Consider the following 19,968-nt stretch of genomic DNA (forward strand, 5'->3'; position numbering starts at 1 on the left):
CTTAAATGGGGCAGTAAATGTCGAATTACAAGAAAAACCCTTGGGCAATCTATGGAGAAAATCATTTCACCCTCCAGTGCTTCATAAATGTGGATTACAGGGTATTATTCTTTGACTTGTACTTGTATTTTTATGACTGAAGAAGGACCATCACATAAAATGCCAAATAATGCTCTTGGCCTATATTCAGTCTGCTGTTTGTCACAAAGCAATTTCCCTCGCCTTAATGCTTTTCCTTATGTGAAGGTTTAAGGGAAGCTTTTGTCTTCCCTTCCAGAGTGCGTGAGCGGTTAGGAAATTTCACTTCAGTGGATTTGTAAAGTCCATTAAGGCATTATACTACTTTGACTGGGCCACGGAAATAAACTTCACCTGACACCCTTGAAGTTTACAGAACTCTCTGAAAGAGCAAAAAACAGTGTTTTTGTTTCCTTGTCAGTGCACACAGCCTCAATCTCTCTCATACCATACCTCCACCCAGCATTTCCTTGTGCAGAGCAGTGAAGCAAGGCAGTTTTAGCACGCGGGCTGAGATGTCGGTCCACAATCCCACGGCGCAGAGCGGTGACTCACCGCCACCTTCTCCCAGAGGCGTGATGTCAAGGCAGGCCACCTCATGCTCCATCTCTGTATTGCTGAGAAAGAGAGGGGTCAGAATCATCTTACAGTGTATTCATTCGGAGGGTACAAATAATTTCAGGAAAATTTACACCTTTAATCATTCGCATTATTTAATTGGCCCTTCTTTTGACTTGTCGTTTTTACAAGTTACAATGTACTGTCGAATGTGCCTTGTTTTTATTTTTAATCACAAGAGTCTCTCGTCAACTGTCCTTTCCGTAACCCCCTTGAAAAAAGAGAGATAGACCATTGAAAGTTTCTTTTAATACAAAAGGGGTGTCTAAGAAACTTATGTAAAATTCTCAATTGAAATGAAAATATCTCCTAAATTACAATTCAATTGCATGAATTTAAACTGAAGTTGCAATCATGAAGTAGAATTGCAATTTAAATTTGAATTGAATGAAGCAGAAATTAAATCAGATCACAATTGATAATTGTGATGTATTCCAACATTATGCTTTACAGTATATTATATACATTACTGTTTTACATGTGCACATGTATTCATAGTTTTGGCTATAATAGGTTTTTTTTGTTTTTTTTTAACCTAATGAACATATTTTAATTACAGCAAAAAAAATGTCATCTACAATTAAGAATAAAAGCATCAAAACAGATGATTAATTTAATCTTTAAAATTGTGGGAAAATTCTTAATTTCCCAGAAAGCTTTACTTTATCCAATGGTCGTTGAACCTAAGAGTATTTTGAATTACAAGCTGTCTCTCAGCTTTTTGTTGATCTTATTGCTAGCATAAATTGGAGTGTCCCTGCCTTACATCAACACTATCCTGCCCTCCAACCACTGGAACTGAGAATGTGAGAGTGAAGAACGACATGTTTTACCATGAGCAGGATGCCCCACTCCGAAGCAGAATTCAGCTTCCGTGCCAAAACAAAATCCACACTAGGGACATTTAACCATAAAAATATGGAGGAGTCACTAAATGATCTGCCCGCAGTGTTTCAGTTTGTTCTTTTCTACTGACTCTACAAGCTAAATGACAAAGCATTAGCTTTGCTTCCTGGGTCTTACGCAGACATAAATGTTGATTGCATACAACTTTGACCTTGCCGGTCCGTCACTCAATCACTGTGCAACATAAACGATTTCCTAGTTCATATTGATCTCGGTGATGAAGCAGGCCAAGTTAAATTATGTACATTATTATTACATAAAATTACTGTAGTTATTTGTAGGATTGTATTGTTGGAAAAAACTGTTTTTATTTTTAAAAAGGCATGTTACATTTAAAGTTGCAATGTTTTGGCAGGACCAAGCACTGATTTAATGGATTTTTATTCATTTCAATGGGCGGCGTTAATTTGATTAACAAAATTAATAGATTTTGTAAATTGAGGTCCCACTGTATTGAAAAGGGAAGGATTTTTTGTTGAATTATAATGTTTGTCAAGTACAGTACATTTAGTACTTTGACCAAAACGTTCGCCCATTACTTATACGTACTTATTGTAATAAGGAATTTATTGTGTGAATGCAAATATCAGTAAATCGGAAATGTACTTTGTCAATCCATTTTACCCAATCTGTTTGAGCTCCCCAGCCAAGATCTGGAGATAGTAAAGGGCGCGTCCAACAGCAAGCACCACCTGAGTGTGGTTGCAAGCAGCCACGCTGATGTTCCTGCCCTGTGGCTCCTTCCATTCGCTCACTAAGGCCTTGCTCTCCTGAAGTACCAAGCGAACAGAGCCGGATGTGATCTGGAAACACACACATTTTTTTCTTTTAAAGATTATTAAACACAGTACCTCTGGAAAATGACACAAGGGCTTAGAGGTGATAGAATATGAAGCTGCTTCAAAGCTATTTGTTTAATGCCCATTAGATTGCATGCCAGAATTGCTACTACCTGCAAAATACCGTAATTGTAATAATTGCTTAACAAACAAGCTCACCAGGGGCGTCACTAGCTTTTAAGGACAGGGGGGGCTTAGCCCCCAGGAGATGCACAGGACGCGAGCGAACGTAGCGCACGAGCACAAAACTTCACAAACGGCTAACAAAGACTTAGAAATGATTCATTGTTATTAGTATTATTTAAAAAATGCACGGGACGAAATGAAATGCTCCCCGGGATGATGGCTTTTAACCATTTTTTTTCTTTTTCTTTTAATGTATTTATTAATTTGACATTTTATATTAAATGTCTTGGTTTTTCCTCCCTCTGAAAATCCTATGAAATGTTTAACAAGCCATTCTATAACAATACAACAGCTATTAATGTAACAATACAATAAAACAAATATATTTAATGTTTTTTTCATTGTTTTAACATTAGACTAATGTATATTACTTTATATAGATTCTACAAGAGTGATGTGGGCATTTTCTATATGAACAAGTCCAAGGACCGCAGGCAAGGTTGCAGAGAAAATGCGGACTGGATTTTGAGGGATGTGGGCATTTTCTATATGAACAAGTGGAATGGATTGGATACCGACACACTAAAGGGGCTCTCTCCCCTAAAGTACCAATGATTGTCACACACACACTAGGTGTGGTGAAATGTGTCCTCTGCATTTGACCCATCCCCTTGTTCACCCCCTGGGAGGTGAGGGGAGCAGTGGGCAGCAGCGGTGGCCGTGCCCAGGAATAATTTTTGGTGATTTACGCTATGAAGTGAGGGGAAACTGAGTGAATAATGACAGGTTATATGATTAATTTATTTAAACTCATATTCGGGCCACTTTATAATGAATATGTCGGCATGTATTTGTTAAAAAAAAAAAAAAAAAAAAAAATTATATATATATATATATATAACACCAAATTATTTAGGGGGGCTTAAGAACATTTTAGGGGGGCTCACTAAGAGCATCATTTGGGATGTTTTGTCCATCCATTCCACCTACTATTTAAAAAAATAAGCAAAGATCTTTTTCTTTTTTTCTGCAGATCAAGCTTAAGCCCCTGTTCTGCCAATAACATTGCGCTTCAAACCATTTTGGAACTTTTTTTAAATACATTATTTTAGACAATGTTTTCACAGATATCTTAGATGCTATGATGGATACTGATTAACAACACTGACTATTTTATTTTTATGCTGACCACTATTACTACTATCTAGGGCTGTCTTCAACTAGTCAAAGGTTTGACAATGTAATTCAGAGGAGTCTGATTTGATTACCAACCTCGCAGTCCAATCGTCTGACATAAATCCCCTTCCTCCCTCCAAGGGAGAGAGGCCAGTAAAGTACACGTTGATGCTCCCTTGGCTACAGCAAGTGTGTTAGGAGGAGAGATTCATTGTGTACATCATGTCCTCTTTAAATATTGTATTAGTAAAATATTGTGTGCCGACAAATAGCTTTCAAGGAGTAAGAAATAACTCTTACCTCTCTACAATTTCAGCTAACACTTTCAGCCTTTTCCTCACAGCGATCTTGCTTCCTGGTGCGAAGTCACATGCCTAAATTAAACAGCTAACTGTGTTTGGCCTCCCACATCTCCTACTCTATAAAATATGTTTGTCTATACCACATGTGTAAAACTCAAGGCCCAGGAGCCAAATCTGGCCCGCCACATTATTTTATGTGGCCCGCGAAAGCCTGGAAATAATATGGGTTAATAAAATGCAAAAAATTTTCTAACTAAATATATTTGTTCTTTCCCTTTTGACATTAAAAATCATGTACTGCATGCAATGGCCAATATTTTCAAATTCAATATTATCAAAACCAAAATATTATATTATCATGTATTCCAAAAATATTTTTTGTTAAAATAAAGATAAATACTCTACTTACAAATCTGCTTGACTTATGATTTCAAAACAAAATATCAATCAAAGTGTAGACTGTAAAATTGACAATAGATTTTACGGTGAAATTCAGCCGACTTGAGTTTTTTTTACCGTGAAATCAACTTTGGTACTGTTTTTCCCCATATACAGTAAGACACTAAAACATTCAAAAACAAACAAAAAAAAACATTAAAACAAGATTTTACGGTAAAAACAAAAACTGGCAGCTCTCTTGCTTGAATTTTACTGCTAAAAACAGTGGTATTGTTTTTCCATTCCATTCATCAAGTTTTTTTATATGCTGTAAAAAATCCACTGCTTTTACTGTAAAATTCTGGTGACTGAGCTGCCAGATTTTAAAGTAATAATGAATAATAATAATGGATTAGATTTATATAGCGCTTTTCTAGGCACTCAAAGCGCTTCACAGAGAAGTGAGAACCCATCATTCATTTTTACAACTCATTCATTCATCATTCATTCACCGGTGTGAGCGGCACCGGGGGCAAGGGTGAAGTGTCCTGCCCAAGGACACATCGGCAGCGATTTTTTTTTTTGGATGGTAAGAGGCGGGGAGCGAACCTGCAACCCTCAGGTTTCTGGCACGTAAAGCAAGTAAAATTTAAATATATTTTTTGCAGCTTATGTAAAAAAATATATTGTTAATGTATTATATATATATATATATATATATATATACGGTATATATATATATATACATGTATATTCACATTTTACCCAATGTTAAAAGCGGCCCTCTGAGGGCAACCATAACTGCGATGTGGCCCTCAATGAAAACGAGTTTGACATTCCTGGTCTATGCACAAGAATATTGTAATATTAGTGTTGCGAGGATGTTTCTACATGGAGAATTTGATTGAGAATGGGACTTGCCTTGCTCTGGAGGCAAAGCTCTTATTTTGCAAAGATAATCATGTTTCTGCTAATTCACATACAGAAATGTTGTCAACTTTTACTTCCTCTATTTAGTCAAGTTTGATTTCTTCTTGGCCACTGCGCACCAGAGCCGAGTAGCTCACAAATTCTACTTTAGCATTTTGTTTTAGTAGGTGCAAAATAGATATTTATTTTGTTCACTTTACTAAAAGACTAAATTAGAAATATATATTTATCAACTTTGGAATATTGAGGTATCAGGGATGTGAGCACGCTTTGAGAAAAAAAGACAATTGTTTTAAAAAAGAGGAATATTTTAATTTGCACAAAGTGCTGCCACGCAACACCTGGAAACATTTTTTGAAAATGAAAACTACATTTGCTTTCAGTGCATTTCTACACAATATTTTACCTTCACATTATTTCTCAACCTCTTTTGGCTGTCTTTTAGACACATGTCTCAGAATGTGTAGTATTTTATATGGATCATTTACTCAAATGGTTATCATTTAAAATGTAATGTAACATTTTGTAAGATGCATGCAATGAACTCAGAAAACATTTCCCATTTGGCAACTATATCCTGTAGCCACGCACCCTCGGGTAATTCTTCCAGTGTTGTGACCTCTGTTTACATCAGTCACGTCAAAAACACACCTTTTCATTGGCTACTAATAAATACTCTGGAACTACAACTGGTTCGAAACTAACAGGGTTTGGATTGTAATAATCCAAATATGATAAGCAGCAAAGAAGACAGCTGTCAAATGTTGTGGCTCGGAGAGCGAATGGAGGCGACAACAAGTAAGCTGGCTAGATGTTAGGCTAACTAGCAAGCTCGTTTCGGTGCTCCTGAGATTGTCTCCCCGTCCTGCAACTCAGTGCGCCGTTTAGGCAAGAGGAACAAGTACCTACAGCTGAGGCGAGCGGTTAACACATTTTGTTGGATTGTATTTTTTTTTTGTGATATTTAGACGCAAAAATTAATGCTTAAAATGGCGGATTTCACATGCCTGAGCTAAACGTGCGAAACTACATCCATGTGACATTACTGACTCCTACTGACCAATCAATATACACTACTACATAGCACCATCTTCTACTCAGTGGCTTTGTGGTTAGAGTGTCCGCCCTGAGATCGGTAGGTCGTGAGTACAAACCCCGGCCGAGTCATACCAAAGACTATAAAAATGGGACTCATTACCTCCCTGCTTGGCACTCAGCGTCAAGGGTCGGAATTGGGGGTTAAATCACCAAAAATGATTCCCGGGCGCGGCCACTGCTGCCGCACCTCCCAGAAGGCGAACAAGGGGATGGGTCAAATGCAGAGGACAAATTTCACCACACCTAGTGTGTGTGTGTGTGTGTGAGAAAATTTTACAAATTAGATTTATCCATCTATCCCTCTTGGGATCGCAGGGCCAACAGAGATAGACAATTACAATCATTCACACCCACATTCGCACACTAGGGGCAATTTAGAATCGACTATGAAAATCCTTAATCGAAGACAGCCAACTACTATCTCTACTACAATTAGATTTATGTATTTTGACAATAATGTTTACTGTATACCAATAGGGAGTCATTATGTATTTGTTTCAAGTATTTTGCTAAGCAAGTTGATTTGAATCAACAGTAAATAGTATAAGTGGGTGTTTCCACGTTAGGTTGAAATAATGTAAATCATAGATTGCCTAAATATTACAAATAACAATCGACATCCACCAATTACAAAATGCTATTTTGGGATGGGCTAATCACTTTTCACCTAATAATTTTTAGCCATGCTTTCCGTCAACGTCTTTGCTTATTAAAAAATTCTCAATTTTAAAATTCTGCAATATTCATGAACATCAAGAAAGAGTTGAAGTCCCCCAAACAAGGTATGTTTTGGTAAAGAGTGCTTAAGTCTGGCACGTGCATGCAATGGTGGTAAGTGGATGGATACAAACCTGAATCAGCTGCTGGTGTGCAACATTGCCACAATAAAACGTCTGTTGGTTGTCCACAAAGCCTGGAAGATCTGTCTCTTCAACCTCCTCGCCGCTCAGCATCAGCACACTATTAAAAAAAAACACTCTTTAAGATCAGCTAGGCCTGAGCGATACATAGACTTTATCAATAAATTCTGAGTTTTATGTTGCAGAAGATTTAAAAAATAAAAAATAAACCATTTTTTTTCTCCTCCTGCTCCGGCACACTTTTTGCCCACAAGGGCTTTCGTAGCTTCCACCGTCCTCCTTAGCGGCACGCCGAGCAAAAAAAGGCTCATGCAAAAGCTAACGAGAGTGAGACGATTGTTCCAAAGAATAGAAAAGTGTCGTCATTGCTTTGGTTTTCGGGCAACAGACGTGGTACATATGACTGCACGCTGCAAAGTTTATTTAAAAAAGGCAGCAGCACAACAAACTTATTCCAGAACCTGAAACGGAAGCCTTCTGTCGAGTGCAGGAAATGCAACTCTTCACGAAGCGAACAAAAACATAACAACAAACAAACTCTGGCTAAAAAGCAGCTTACTGTGGTGGAATCATTTACACCAGGCATGTATGATGTTACAGAAGCACAGTGGAGAACAATCACTAAAGCAGTTGCTCTGCACATTGCCAAGATGTGTGAATGAAAAGGCCTGCATTTATCCACTTACCGAATATACTATAGACCTCTCATTGTTTTACTTCATTATTTAGTTGCATACAATGTACAAATACTACATTTTTATTTACAGAAATATTTTATTCATAAAAGAAATGTTAAGTGTGAACTTTATTCATCTCAATGTTGGATATTATTTATTTGCATGCAATGTGCAATGCTACATTTTTGTTTACTGAAGTACTTAAGACAGGAATATTTATTTCCATAAGAAGCTCTTAATTGAGATTTCTGAAAATTGTTTAATAAAAAGTACAATTTATATCTGTTCTAAAAACAAACAATTCATTTTAGAATTTTGCTAAGAGTAAGATGCAGTGTATGCATATGCAGTATCATTTCAAACTACTAGTTTTTGATCAAATTAAAGAAAACATTGTTTTGAATGATCTCTTTCATTTGTACTCACTGGTTGCTTTAAAACGTAGAGAAAAAAGTCGGAAATCAATTTTTTGGTGAAAAAATCTTGAGATTTTATTTTCAGGCCATATAGCCCAGGCCTAAGATCAGCAGTATCTAAGATGCTCCACTGCAATCACTTACCGTGTCTGACCAACGAAGGACAACACCAGCATGTCATCTGTCTCTCTGCCTGCTTCGGAGCGCAGAGGCCACAAACCTGGAAGCCATTTCAAGAGAAAGTGTGAACATTACTAGCTTTACAAAAGGGAGAGGTACAAAATTCAGTGGGTGACTTAATATTTTTTTCTTTGTTCTAACGTTCACTTTTTAGGCTAAGGCTTACCTATTGGTCTCAGACCGCCATTGATTTGTTAAGTGAATAACGGTCTCATCCGGAGGTGGGAGGCAGCAGCAAAGACTTTTAGGGCAAAGCTGATCAATAAACAACTGAAGCATTACAAGTGCAAGGAGACCTTAACTGGCCTGTTTGGCTCATTTAAGTGTTACAACAATGTCCTGACAAAGAAGCCTAGTCTCTGGGATTAAGACATGTCTGCCGTAATTAACACATGACAGGAATGTTCACGCTGACACTTGACATGTAGGCAATTGGACTGTCTCTGTACTGTGCTGGGTTATGAAACACCGAACAGTTTAACAAGTGCAACGACATGAGAGAGGGTCATCCGCTGCAGTCAAAGAAGACTGATGATTTTACAGAGCAGTAAAGGAGCCCAATACATCAAAGTGGAATAGCCTCCCTGAACACACGATGTGGTGAAGCTTTCCTGTGCTCCTTTTCCTGGAAACCTGCGGCAATATTGTGGACACTTTTGACATGGTTTGTTGTTTAAGGCATATGACATCTTGTTGTTCAATAAAATGTGGATAGAGAGGGATGTTCATTGTTATTAAGACAGCAGAGGTAAACATTGAGCAAAAGGGACAGCTTAAACATTTCATATGAAAGCTAAGAAATGCTGCCTCCAAGCTAAATTTATCAGCAATACGCCACCAAGGGGCCATTCTTATGACAGGGTCTCAGTCGTGATTCTTGATAGGTTGTGTCACATGGTGGATTGTCCAAGGGGTCAATGGCTGACATTGTGACCTTGGTGACTTTACAAGACCGTAAAGACCGAGACCGTTAAAGGCTTTTAGATGTCATGTTAAACATCATTACCCTTATTAGTCTGAATAGCCACATGTGGCACTCACCAGCAATGGTGCCGGTTTATCAAATGAAAGGAAACGGTTTCAAATATAGTCATGGCAAATTTCCAGCTATTTCAAAACTATAACCCAAAGGCCTATGGCATCAAAGCCACCTCTTAACACTCAGATACTGAGGATGGATGGGCAACAGCTGGTGTTTTGGCCAGGTGATACAAACAAACAAAAAAAAAACAATAAAAAATGTTGCAAGTTCATATGGTTCGACAGCCAAGTAAGGGCAAGACTATGGCGTCACATTAGTGCCAAAAATCCAAGCGCATAAAAACTGTTATCACGCGCTGATTCTCCACTTCGTGCGCGCGCGACACCCTTTTGCACGCGCGTGGTGCCTTTTTGCGCGCGCGCGGTGCCTTTCTGCGTGCGCGCCGTCTCGGTCTGTGCGCTTTCTGTGTACCGGTACTCGTGGCATCTCTCCTCGCGCTGTCATGTTTCTTTTTGGCACTTTGGGGCGGGTATGCTTAGACGGCCCCTCCTTTCTGATTGGCTCTGAGCATTTTTCATATGACCAATAATTCTCCAGCGTAGCAACGTTGTAGCCATCTTACCTCGGACAGCTAGCCTCTATCAATACATTGATGTCAATGGTACATGTACTAATTAAATTACCATAACTTGCTCAATTTTCGACCAATTTACAAACGGTTTGCCTTGTTACAAATCTTATTACCTGTAGATATGACATAGGATGCTGTACCTGTTGAAATTACCTCTTTCGCTTTAAAAAAAAAAAGACTTAATTGTGCAACAAAGTTGTGTAGGGTCAGTGTTAGTCAGTTCTCTGATTATTTTAAACTGTTTCAGAATACATTATTAAAAGGCTATTTTTAACATTTTAAAAACAAAATTCAAAGATTATTTCATTAATTTTATGGCTGAATCAAAAGAAATTCCATAAATTAGAAAACAAATGTTCAAGAAGAAGTGAAAATATAAAATAATGTTATGGTTGGATGTTATTGCTGGTGGACCAGTTCTGGCTCAAAGATGTGATTATGGTGTATGTTGTCTTATTATTTATTTGGGTCACATTTTGTATTACCTTGTATTGTGTTTATGTGGTATGAAATAACCTTCATCAGCGCGTGACATTTTTTTATCCACTTCTTCCTCCGTAAATCTTGATACATATTGACGATGACCCGCCCTGCTATACTTCTGATTGGCTCTGAGCATTTTTCGCCTGACCAATCAGAAAGAAAGGGGCCGTCTAAGCATACCCGCCCCCAAAGTGCCAAAACGAAACATGACAGCGCACAGACCGAGACGGCGCGCGCGCAAAAAGGCACCACGCGCGCACAAAAGGGTGTCGCGCGCGCGCACGAAGTGGAGAATCAGCGCGCGATAACAGTTTTTATGCGCTCGGATTTTTGGCACTAATGTGACGCCATACAAGACTAAGACCTCGATAAAGTCGAGGCTTGAGTGGGAGGTGATGAAACACACAGACACACACACCTTTGATTCCTGGCAGGTCAATGCTGGCATGCTCATGAATTCCAATGCCATTGCGGATGATCCGAAGAGACCCTTCCTTGAATGCACCTGAGCATGTAACCAGCTGACAGCGGCAAAGGAAAAGAAAAATCATACATTAGAAAAACAACCAAACATATTATGAAGTACTAGGTGTGACAACATTAATGATGCCTCTTAGGATCTGTGTAAAAGTGCACTGATTTTAAAGATAATGTACACATCATTGTACATCTAATATATCACTGTATGGATGGATGGAACTTTATTGTCATTGCACTTAAAAAGTACAACAAAATGACTTTTTTTTCAGTACATTTGATAAACAGAGACGTTATATCGCCAAGTCAGCTGTGGCTGCTTTTTTTGAGCTTCTGATTGAACATTATGTGCATGAAAGCCTGTAAATGCATTTTTGCATGGACATTGTTTAGAAACGCCACGTGTGGTAGTTGATTGTTTTTAACACTAGAAGTAGGGAAATGTGTATTTTTTTTAAATATCTGTGTTTGTGTGAATATAACCTTCAAGCAAAATGTATAAGCAATACAAAAGTGAGCATTCACCTGGCCTTGGCCTTGTCTCTCCAAGTCTACCACACACATATCCACAATGGGCCCCAAATTGGTGAAAGTCTCCATGACAGCCACATATGAGCCCTGGTCATTGCTGTCCACATTTAGCTGTAGCGAGAAAAAAACAGAGCTTTTGTAAGAAGGCAAAGTTGTGAAAAAGCTTGCATGACTGCACTAAGGCACATTCAGCATTTCATGTGACTAGACAGTATTAGTTCCAGTTTTTCCACTGCATTTAGTTGTTATAGTTCCAATATTAATGGTCCCGGAACAAAAGGAGTATTTCCTCACCTTTACCAATTGGGAGTCACCCAGCCTGGAACCCACAAAGACCACACCGTTATCCAAGTAGGTCAAACACTCAGCAATGGATGTCTGTCAGTGAAGAAAACACAACACCTCAATTTCTTACATATACGGTACTAAGATTTCAACTACATGTGTATAAAACCCCTTTAAATAGCTAATGATGTACAGTATAAAATAAACCCAATAGCGTGTTATAAAAGAGTCTTGGACTTACTTCTAGTTAGATGCCTTTAATAAAAATGTAAATGTTTTTATTGTATTTCAAATACAGTAGAACCTCGATTTACACTTTGTTTGGTTTGCGAAAATTTAGATCGAGCCAGATATGCCTGTGTGCGAACCATGGTTCGGTGTACGAACGCTTCATTAATTAAGTTTGTGTGCCATTATGATGACATAATTTCCTGTGTTGTACAGCACACACGGGGTGTGGCCATTTTGGAGAGGCGCAGCTCCCCGCGTCATATCCTGCTAAAGCAGTCGCCTGTTCTCAGTGTGTTTCCTTTTGTCTATTTTGCTTACTCAATATGGCTTAAAAAAAGCCAACAAACCAGCCTGGAAAGAAGGAGGGATTCGCTGTGGACTTAGACTTTGAGAGGAGAGGGAATCCACACAAACTTCCCCACCTCTTACGGCCTCCTCTCTCTGCCTGCCCTCCTTTCTCGGCCTCTGATAGCACGTTGTCTGCCGTTCGCAGACAGCAAGGTAAAAATTAATTTACTTTAACTTTTTTTGTTATTATTGTAGCAACATGGTTGTTAACGTTTTTGAGAGCACCAAAGGGACTTTTGGGAGTGTGTGTGTGTGTTGACAGTATAGCTTGACGTTATTGTGTTATTTTGATCATAAAGGGATTGTTGAAAGATATATACCGTATTTTCCGCACCATTAGCCGCACCTAAAAACCACAAATTTACTCAAAAGCTGACAGTGCGGCTTTTAACCCGGTGCGCTTTATATATGGATAAATATTAAGATTCATTTTCATAAAGTTTCGGTCTCGCAACTTCGGTAAACAGCCGCCATCTTTTTTCCCGGTAGAACAGGAAGCGCTTCTTCTTCTACGCAAGCAACCGCCAAGGTAAGCACCCGCCCCCATAGAACAGGAAGCGCTTCTTCTTCTACTGTAAGCAACCACCCGCCCCCGGAAGAAGAAGAAGTGCGCGGTGCATGCTGGGATATGTGACGTTTCATTTCCATTTGTGTGTTTATGTAAAGACCCCAAAATGGCTCCTATTAAGTGTGTTGTCTGTCTAATTATAAATAATGCAGACGAGGCGTGTTAACTGAGTTCTCAACGTTTACTCACAGCGTGCTCATAACCACATTCTAACTGCCAGCATACAACGCTTCTCAGGGCTACCGCGCATGCTCGTCACTATCGTTGCATGCTGGGTAGTGTAGTTGTTATATTTGCTAGCTCATAACATCACATTAAGAGACACGCTTACGCGCTTAATTCAATACTCGCCGTCATTCCGGGTGGATTGACAAAAGACCTCCAGCCGCTACATATTGGTGTCAACAGGGCATTCGAAGCTAGACTGTTAACTGCGTGGGAACAGTGGATGACAGAAGGCGAACACACCTTCACTAAGACAGGGAGACAGCGCCAGACGACGCCAACATCACCTTCACTAAGACAGGGAGACAGCGCCAGACGACGCCAACATCTGCCAGTGGATCGTAAATGCCTGGGCAGATATTTCGGTCACAACTGTGGTCCGAGCTTTCCGGAAGGCAGGATTCACAGAACTGCTGGACAACAGTGACACTGACTCCGATGACTTCGACGAGACGGAACCGGCCATTTTGGATCCCACATTTGCCCAACTTTTCAATTTGGACACCGAAGACGAAGAATTCGAAGGATTTACGAATGAAGAATAACTTCAGAAAGTGAGCGCTATGTTTATTTTGTGTGTTGTGACATTAACGTTCGAGCAACATTATGTCGCTATTGCTCTGCACTATTTTGAATTTTACTATGTTTGTGATTGCACATTTGCGTACATTTTGGGACAGAGTTGTTAGAACGCTGGTTTTTAATATATTATTAAAGTTTGACTGACCTATCTGACTGTTTTTTTGACATTCCCTTTAGCGCAGCGTAGGCGCGGCTTATAGTCCGGGGCGGCTTATAGGTGGACAAAGTTTTGAAATATGCCATTCATTGAAGGTGCGGCTAAAAACCCGGGGCGGCTTATAGTGCGGAAAATACGGTATATATATACACAATATGGTGTCTTCAAATTGTGGGTTCTTTTACTAAAATACAGACTTTTGTCGAGGCTAGAACCAATTATTCATGGTTGCATTGTTTCTTATAGGGAACTTGCTTTCACTATACAAACTTTTCGATTACAAACCATGTTGGAAAAACACTCAAGTTTGTAAATTGAGGTTACACTTGAACATTGGCAGTAATTGTCAAAAGTGCCAGCAATTAAGCTGTTCCAGCGTGCAAATGGCTATACACTGTCTGTGTGGAATTGACTGAAGATCGACCTCATTTTCATGATGCATGATAATGCTGCTGCCGTTTAGATGAGCGGACAGGTCCCAACAATAAAGCAATCCGTCCCCTGCCCAGCAATAGCAGTTTCCTTGGCAGTTTCAAGCTCCAGTATCACTCAGAGGAATTGCGAAAACACCATTTACTCTTCTCTTTGGCAGATCATTAAGAGAAAGGTGTTGCAAGCCAAAAGGTGTCTGCTTTTCACATGAGATTTGGCTTTCAAGACTAGTATTGATGTGAAGCAGTTGTCTAAAACACTTTTAAATTGATAAGTGACACCCAGGCAAGCAGACGAAGAGATAGGATGATTTGTTGCATCCGCTATACAAGTGTAGAAGGATCCATTAGGTCCTGTCAAGACTATAAAACACTAAATGTCTATAGTAGCAAAGGGGGCCTGGGACAAAAAGAATGCTGGAGAAGACACAAGACAGAGACAGGGTAACCATGCAAGTTCAAAATGGGGAAAATGTCAGGGAAGAGGCAGGTGGGCCAACAGTGAAGTAGGATGGATATTAAATAACAAAATATGATTAAAAAAGGTGTACCTCTCCTAACAATTCCACATGCAAGTCTTTAAGTGCAACCGTTCCATCCATTAGTTCCTCCTTCTCCAGCAGCAACATGAAAAGGCGGCCATCCATATCTCCCAGCAGGTAGCGTGATCCGTTAGGGTCCACTCGGTTGTGACAGACAATGGTGCTTTGCTGCAAATCCAACACAAAGAGGTCATGTTATTAAAGCTAAAGATTTGAGTCATGAAAAATCATGACCATAACAGTGATTTGTCACATACAACCGAGGCATATACTATAAAATATGAACATAAATATTTGGACACGGGCAGAAACTATTATGAATAAAAAAATGGAGATAGTTTCCACCGATTGCAGTTATAACTAGGGATGCGTACTGAAACTCGTTTTCAAAGCATTCCAAAAAGTAGTAACCAGACCAAAAAACAAATGAACTATCGGTGACGCACAGAGTCCGACCGTAATTCTAAACTTCATTGGCCGCTTTAACATGCCAACATGAGTGTTCACTGCTCAGTTCCAATCTCACACACACGTTTGTCCGACGCCCTCCACACCAACAAAAAACAGTTGCTTAATATCCACCAATCACATTCAGTGCGAGGTGCATTAATGAACACCGGAATTGTGAACATCAGCAATACAACACAAGCATGTCGCTACACTATCTTAATTTTACTCAATTAATACACAGCTCTCGTCTATGGATTTAACGAACAAACGTGGTCTAACATTGGTTAGAAAAATCACATGTCATTGCTCGTGTTCTTCCAAACAAAACAAAAAACCAACATGAGCAAGTCAGCGCAACAGGTGACTAGCAGCAACAGAAAGAAAAAAAATTGGCTACACCCGTGTGCATCTTTCTAAACACATAAAAAAATGCTATTTTATTTTTGAGGAAGCTAGACATTTATAGTAGATAGTTGAATTGTTGTGTTGGTTTGTATTGGTGCTATACTGACTGTTCTTTGTTTCCATGCAAATTCATACATACATTTTTTTTATTGGCACTTTGCCTGTCATTGCTTTAAAGTAAACAAACATTTAATACAGTTATTATTTTTGTAACAGCCCAATGAGCAGTTACTGAATAAACATTTCTGAATGAAGTAGTCATCTTTTTTTTTTTTAGTTAGCACATGCCCCAACATTTCTGAAGCTAAATTTAAAAGTGGATGGCTTAATAGGTGTATACTTTATAATGTAATTATTCAGCTAATCATAAAGATACTCGGTGACTAGTCTACTATCAAAATAGTTGTTTGTTGCAACCCTAACTTGGATGCTAACATTTGTACTTCTGTCACACTGTGACATCATAGCGTGCTTAAAAAAAAAAAGACACATTCAGGGGCATCCAAAACTGCGTGCAGGCTCATGCCAAAATACATGAACTAATGATATGACATGACACTTTGGCATTGTTTAACACAAGCATCAAACATTGTAACAACATCTATAAGTCAGAAAAGAGGAAAATCTTCGTAAGTCCCTTTTATTCCTCGGTTCAGGCATTATTTAAGCACCGGCATTATTTCAAAACTACTAATGCAGTATCGAATAATATGTCAATGATACCCTAGGTATAACAGTTTCTACTTATCTGGGAGAACATTTTTTGTCGGGACATTTTTGTCAAAACATGCAGAAAAACATTTGTGAGACCAAGGATGTTGAGTCCCTCTCAGTTTCTATTCTAGTTCATCCCATAAGTGTTGGGATCAAAGTTCTGCGGGGCATGGTCAAGCTCTTCCACACCAAACTCGTCCACTATCTATGCCTTAATAGACCTTTGCAATGAACTGAATCACAAACCGGATATTATCTCTGAGAAGCATTTTGCTTTCCAAGGCGAAATTAGGATCGATTTGAGAGCCAGCACGGACAACGAGAGCAGCCAAACCATTGGAATGTGTCTGCTCGCACTAACCAAAACAATGCTTATCTACAATTCGGCTCCCTCTGCACTGGTTTGGCAAGGTCAAGCTGTAAACACCCCTGTGAGACCATTGCAGTGAAAATAGTGGATCTACCACCTGTAGACTTCCGCAGACGTGTAGTTCTTGACATGGCACACATGCACCTTTCTACTGGCTCCTTACAGCATCCTGCACACTGTACACTCTTCGAATAAAACTCACCTCTATGAACCGAACAGATAGTTGATAGGTAACACTGGAGAAACAAATATCAAAAGGTTCTGTCCACATGGAGTTAGAATTGTAAAAAGTTTGTAGCTAGTCCCTGTTGTTTAATTTTAAAACTTTTGCCTGGGGAGCATTTCCTGTCTGTTGTGACAGAAGAACAAACCAGATAAAAGAATAGTTTCATATAATAAACTCATCCAGCATGAGTCTGCTTCACTTTTAAAGGCTGTCCTTCAACTATGTTGCCTGAAAGAAATTATTAGAATACTTTCTATTTTACCATTCCCTTTCAACAGGTCATAGCTATTTAATAAATCATCTATATAATAATTCACAGGTCAAACTCATGTCCCGTGTGCCATATCTGGCCCGCTACATCGTTTTATGCGCCCTGCAAAAACATGAAAATAAAGCGTGTCAATAAATTACTTAATTTTCCTACTAAATGTAGGGTTTCCCCTTAATGTAACTAAACGTGGCACATCGCCACAGCAAAATCAAAGCTTAAAAATAATGTAAATAATGAAAACAAATTAAAGTAATATAATGCATTGTAGCCTCCAGAAGAAGTCCAACAAAGTCAGACGCTATTTTTAACTTTTATTGGCAATCCTATTATAACAACAGGCCCAATGCAAAAGGTTTTACTTTCGGCACAAACTTTTGCCTCCGTAGTACCCCGGACACACAAAAACACTTCCTCATTCTCAGCCAATCCACTTTCAGGCACAGACAGTTTGTTTGGGATCACGGACAGAGGCGGCTTTTAAGGAGAGAAAATGCAGTTGCAGCAGAAGTGCATAGCAAGTGTTACGTTAGTGAGGCTCGCTGCAGCGCTCGCTGTTTGTCGCAGGCATGTAGCGACAGAAGTAAAGAGCCTCGAAACACGAATACAGTCTCCAATACCGCCAGAAAAAGATGCTATATTTGTTGCTGAATTTTAATAAACCAAAAATCACTTAAATGATTTAAGAAGTCTCTCAAAACTTGAAAAATTCGCAACAAAGTACATTGTACAATTACAGCAACATTTGAAAAATAGAGCAAAATGATAATGATTACTTATTACTAAATAATACATTTTTTTAAGTCTTTTTAATATATGCATATCGCAGATAATACAAATTATATGATGACATCATATCAACCACACCCCTGTATTAACCCTTAACACATATTTTTTATGGACCTGTGTAGCACATTACAGAAATAATAAACAAGTATAAACAAAAAAATCATCAAAAATGGAAAAAATAGAGCAAACAGGCATAATGAGAAAAGGCCGACATGTTGATATAGAAAATGAATAAAGACAAATATTTGTCTTTAAATGCTTATAACTTTTTTTTAGCTTTTGTATTAGCCAATTTTATTACAAATAGCACGATGACGTCAGGATTTTTTTTGGGGTCGAAATTGTGCAGCCTAATTAATAGTCACATGGATGGACGGATGGATATTTACTTATATATAAAATTGTTACGGGCAGCCCTCTGAGGGCAGCCACGATGAAAACAGTTTTGAAACGCTTGTTATAAATTATATTATTTTTTGTTTCATCATATAGTTATTAAAGTATAGACACCTGATGTGGAGGTCCTTGAGGGTCAAACGTTTTAAAAAAAATAAAAATAAATATAATACAAATACAAAGAAATGAGTACCAAAGTGTCAATCACAACCAGTTTGACAAATAATATAACATTTGTATTCCTGAGTTTTAGAAATGTTTAATGAACGGAATAGTGTATCCATAACCACACCATCAGATCTTGTGTTTTCCATGATGCAAAAAAAACCCTTATTTTACAGAAAAAAACAAATCTGTTCAGCTCATTGCCGTTTGTCGTTAAGATGCAATTACCTTAATAGTGGGTGGTGCAATGGCCAAATATTTGTCTCCGTTGTGATATGAAATGGACTCCTGTCCTATGATTATAGCACCACCAAAAGGCTCAGGCACTAAAATGCAAGCACAGTCATGCAGTCAGAGACAGTCTTTCCGCCGCTGATGAGACCATAGATAGTGGTTTCATAATAGTAGTGAAATAAAAAATGTTCCACAAACCTGGTATGACCATAGATGCTTCAGCCTCTACATTCTCCTGTTTCCAAGGGCCCTTGTTGAACTCTTTTTCCCTTAGAGAAACTTCATACGTCTTGACATGGCGTCCCTGGGGGTCCTACAGTTGTATATGTAGGAAAGACACACCTTCATTATAGATAACAAGACATGATCACTTACTCTTAACTTTGGTGAGACTTCAACAACTGCTACTGAATGAACATCAAATATATTTCTATTTGGACAATTTTGATTGACCCTTTTAATTACATTACCCGTTCACCTTTGAGATATGTGAAAATGACTGCAAAACTTCTGTTTACTTTGTTATACAGTCGTACCTCAACTTAAGAGTGTTTTGAGATAAAAACTATCTCTCAGCTAAATGTTATGCCTTAAGTTGCAAGCAAAAATGTGAGTTCCAAGCATCCCTGCCATTAGTTGGCATAGCAAATGACAGTGAACCCTGTAAAATCCGCCCAAAACATCTGGTCTTACTCGCTAGCATTAGCTTTGTTAGAGATCGACATACGTTTGTTTTCCAAACATAAGAAGTCAGAAAGTGAGTGTAAAGGACAGTGCTGAGAAGAAGGGGATAATATTCACAGAATTAAAAAAAACATTAAAAACTCGACACAGCGTGGCGAAGCAATTCGAGCGAATCACTGCTAGTCTGCACCAAACTGAAGCAGGATAAGTCTAATGCCAGCCAAAGACGTAAAAATAATTTCTAAATGGACATTTATGCATGAAATAATG

At 38.7% G+C, this 19,968-nt stretch overlaps 1 protein-coding gene across 1 annotated transcript in view; it reads right to left on the reverse strand.

Moving 5' to 3' along the window:
* Positions 1-19,968, reverse strand: part of ddb1 (damage-specific DNA binding protein 1) — an 80,033-nt gene that overhangs the window by 44,898 nt on the left and 15,167 nt on the right. The window contains exons 5-14 of the mRNA XM_061974850.2: positions 19,213-19,327; positions 19,009-19,106; positions 15,007-15,165; positions 11,923-12,006; positions 11,623-11,739; positions 11,039-11,141; positions 8,489-8,564; positions 7,243-7,351; positions 2,167-2,345; positions 472-635 (exon numbers count right to left, since the gene is read on the reverse strand). Of these exons, the coding sequence (XP_061830834.1) occupies positions 472-635; positions 2,167-2,345; positions 7,243-7,351; positions 8,489-8,564; positions 11,039-11,141; positions 11,623-11,739; positions 11,923-12,006; positions 15,007-15,165; positions 19,009-19,106; positions 19,213-19,327 (1,204 nt within the window). The remainder of the gene's footprint in view (positions 1-471; positions 636-2,166; positions 2,346-7,242; positions 7,352-8,488; positions 8,565-11,038; positions 11,142-11,622; positions 11,740-11,922; positions 12,007-15,006; positions 15,166-19,008; positions 19,107-19,212; positions 19,328-19,968) is intronic.

This window comes from Nerophis lumbriciformis, linkage group LG15 (genome assembly GCF_033978685.3).
Source record: "Nerophis lumbriciformis linkage group LG15, RoL_Nlum_v2.1, whole genome shotgun sequence".
Taxonomy (NCBI): Eukaryota; Metazoa; Chordata; class Actinopteri; order Syngnathiformes; family Syngnathidae; genus Nerophis; species Nerophis lumbriciformis.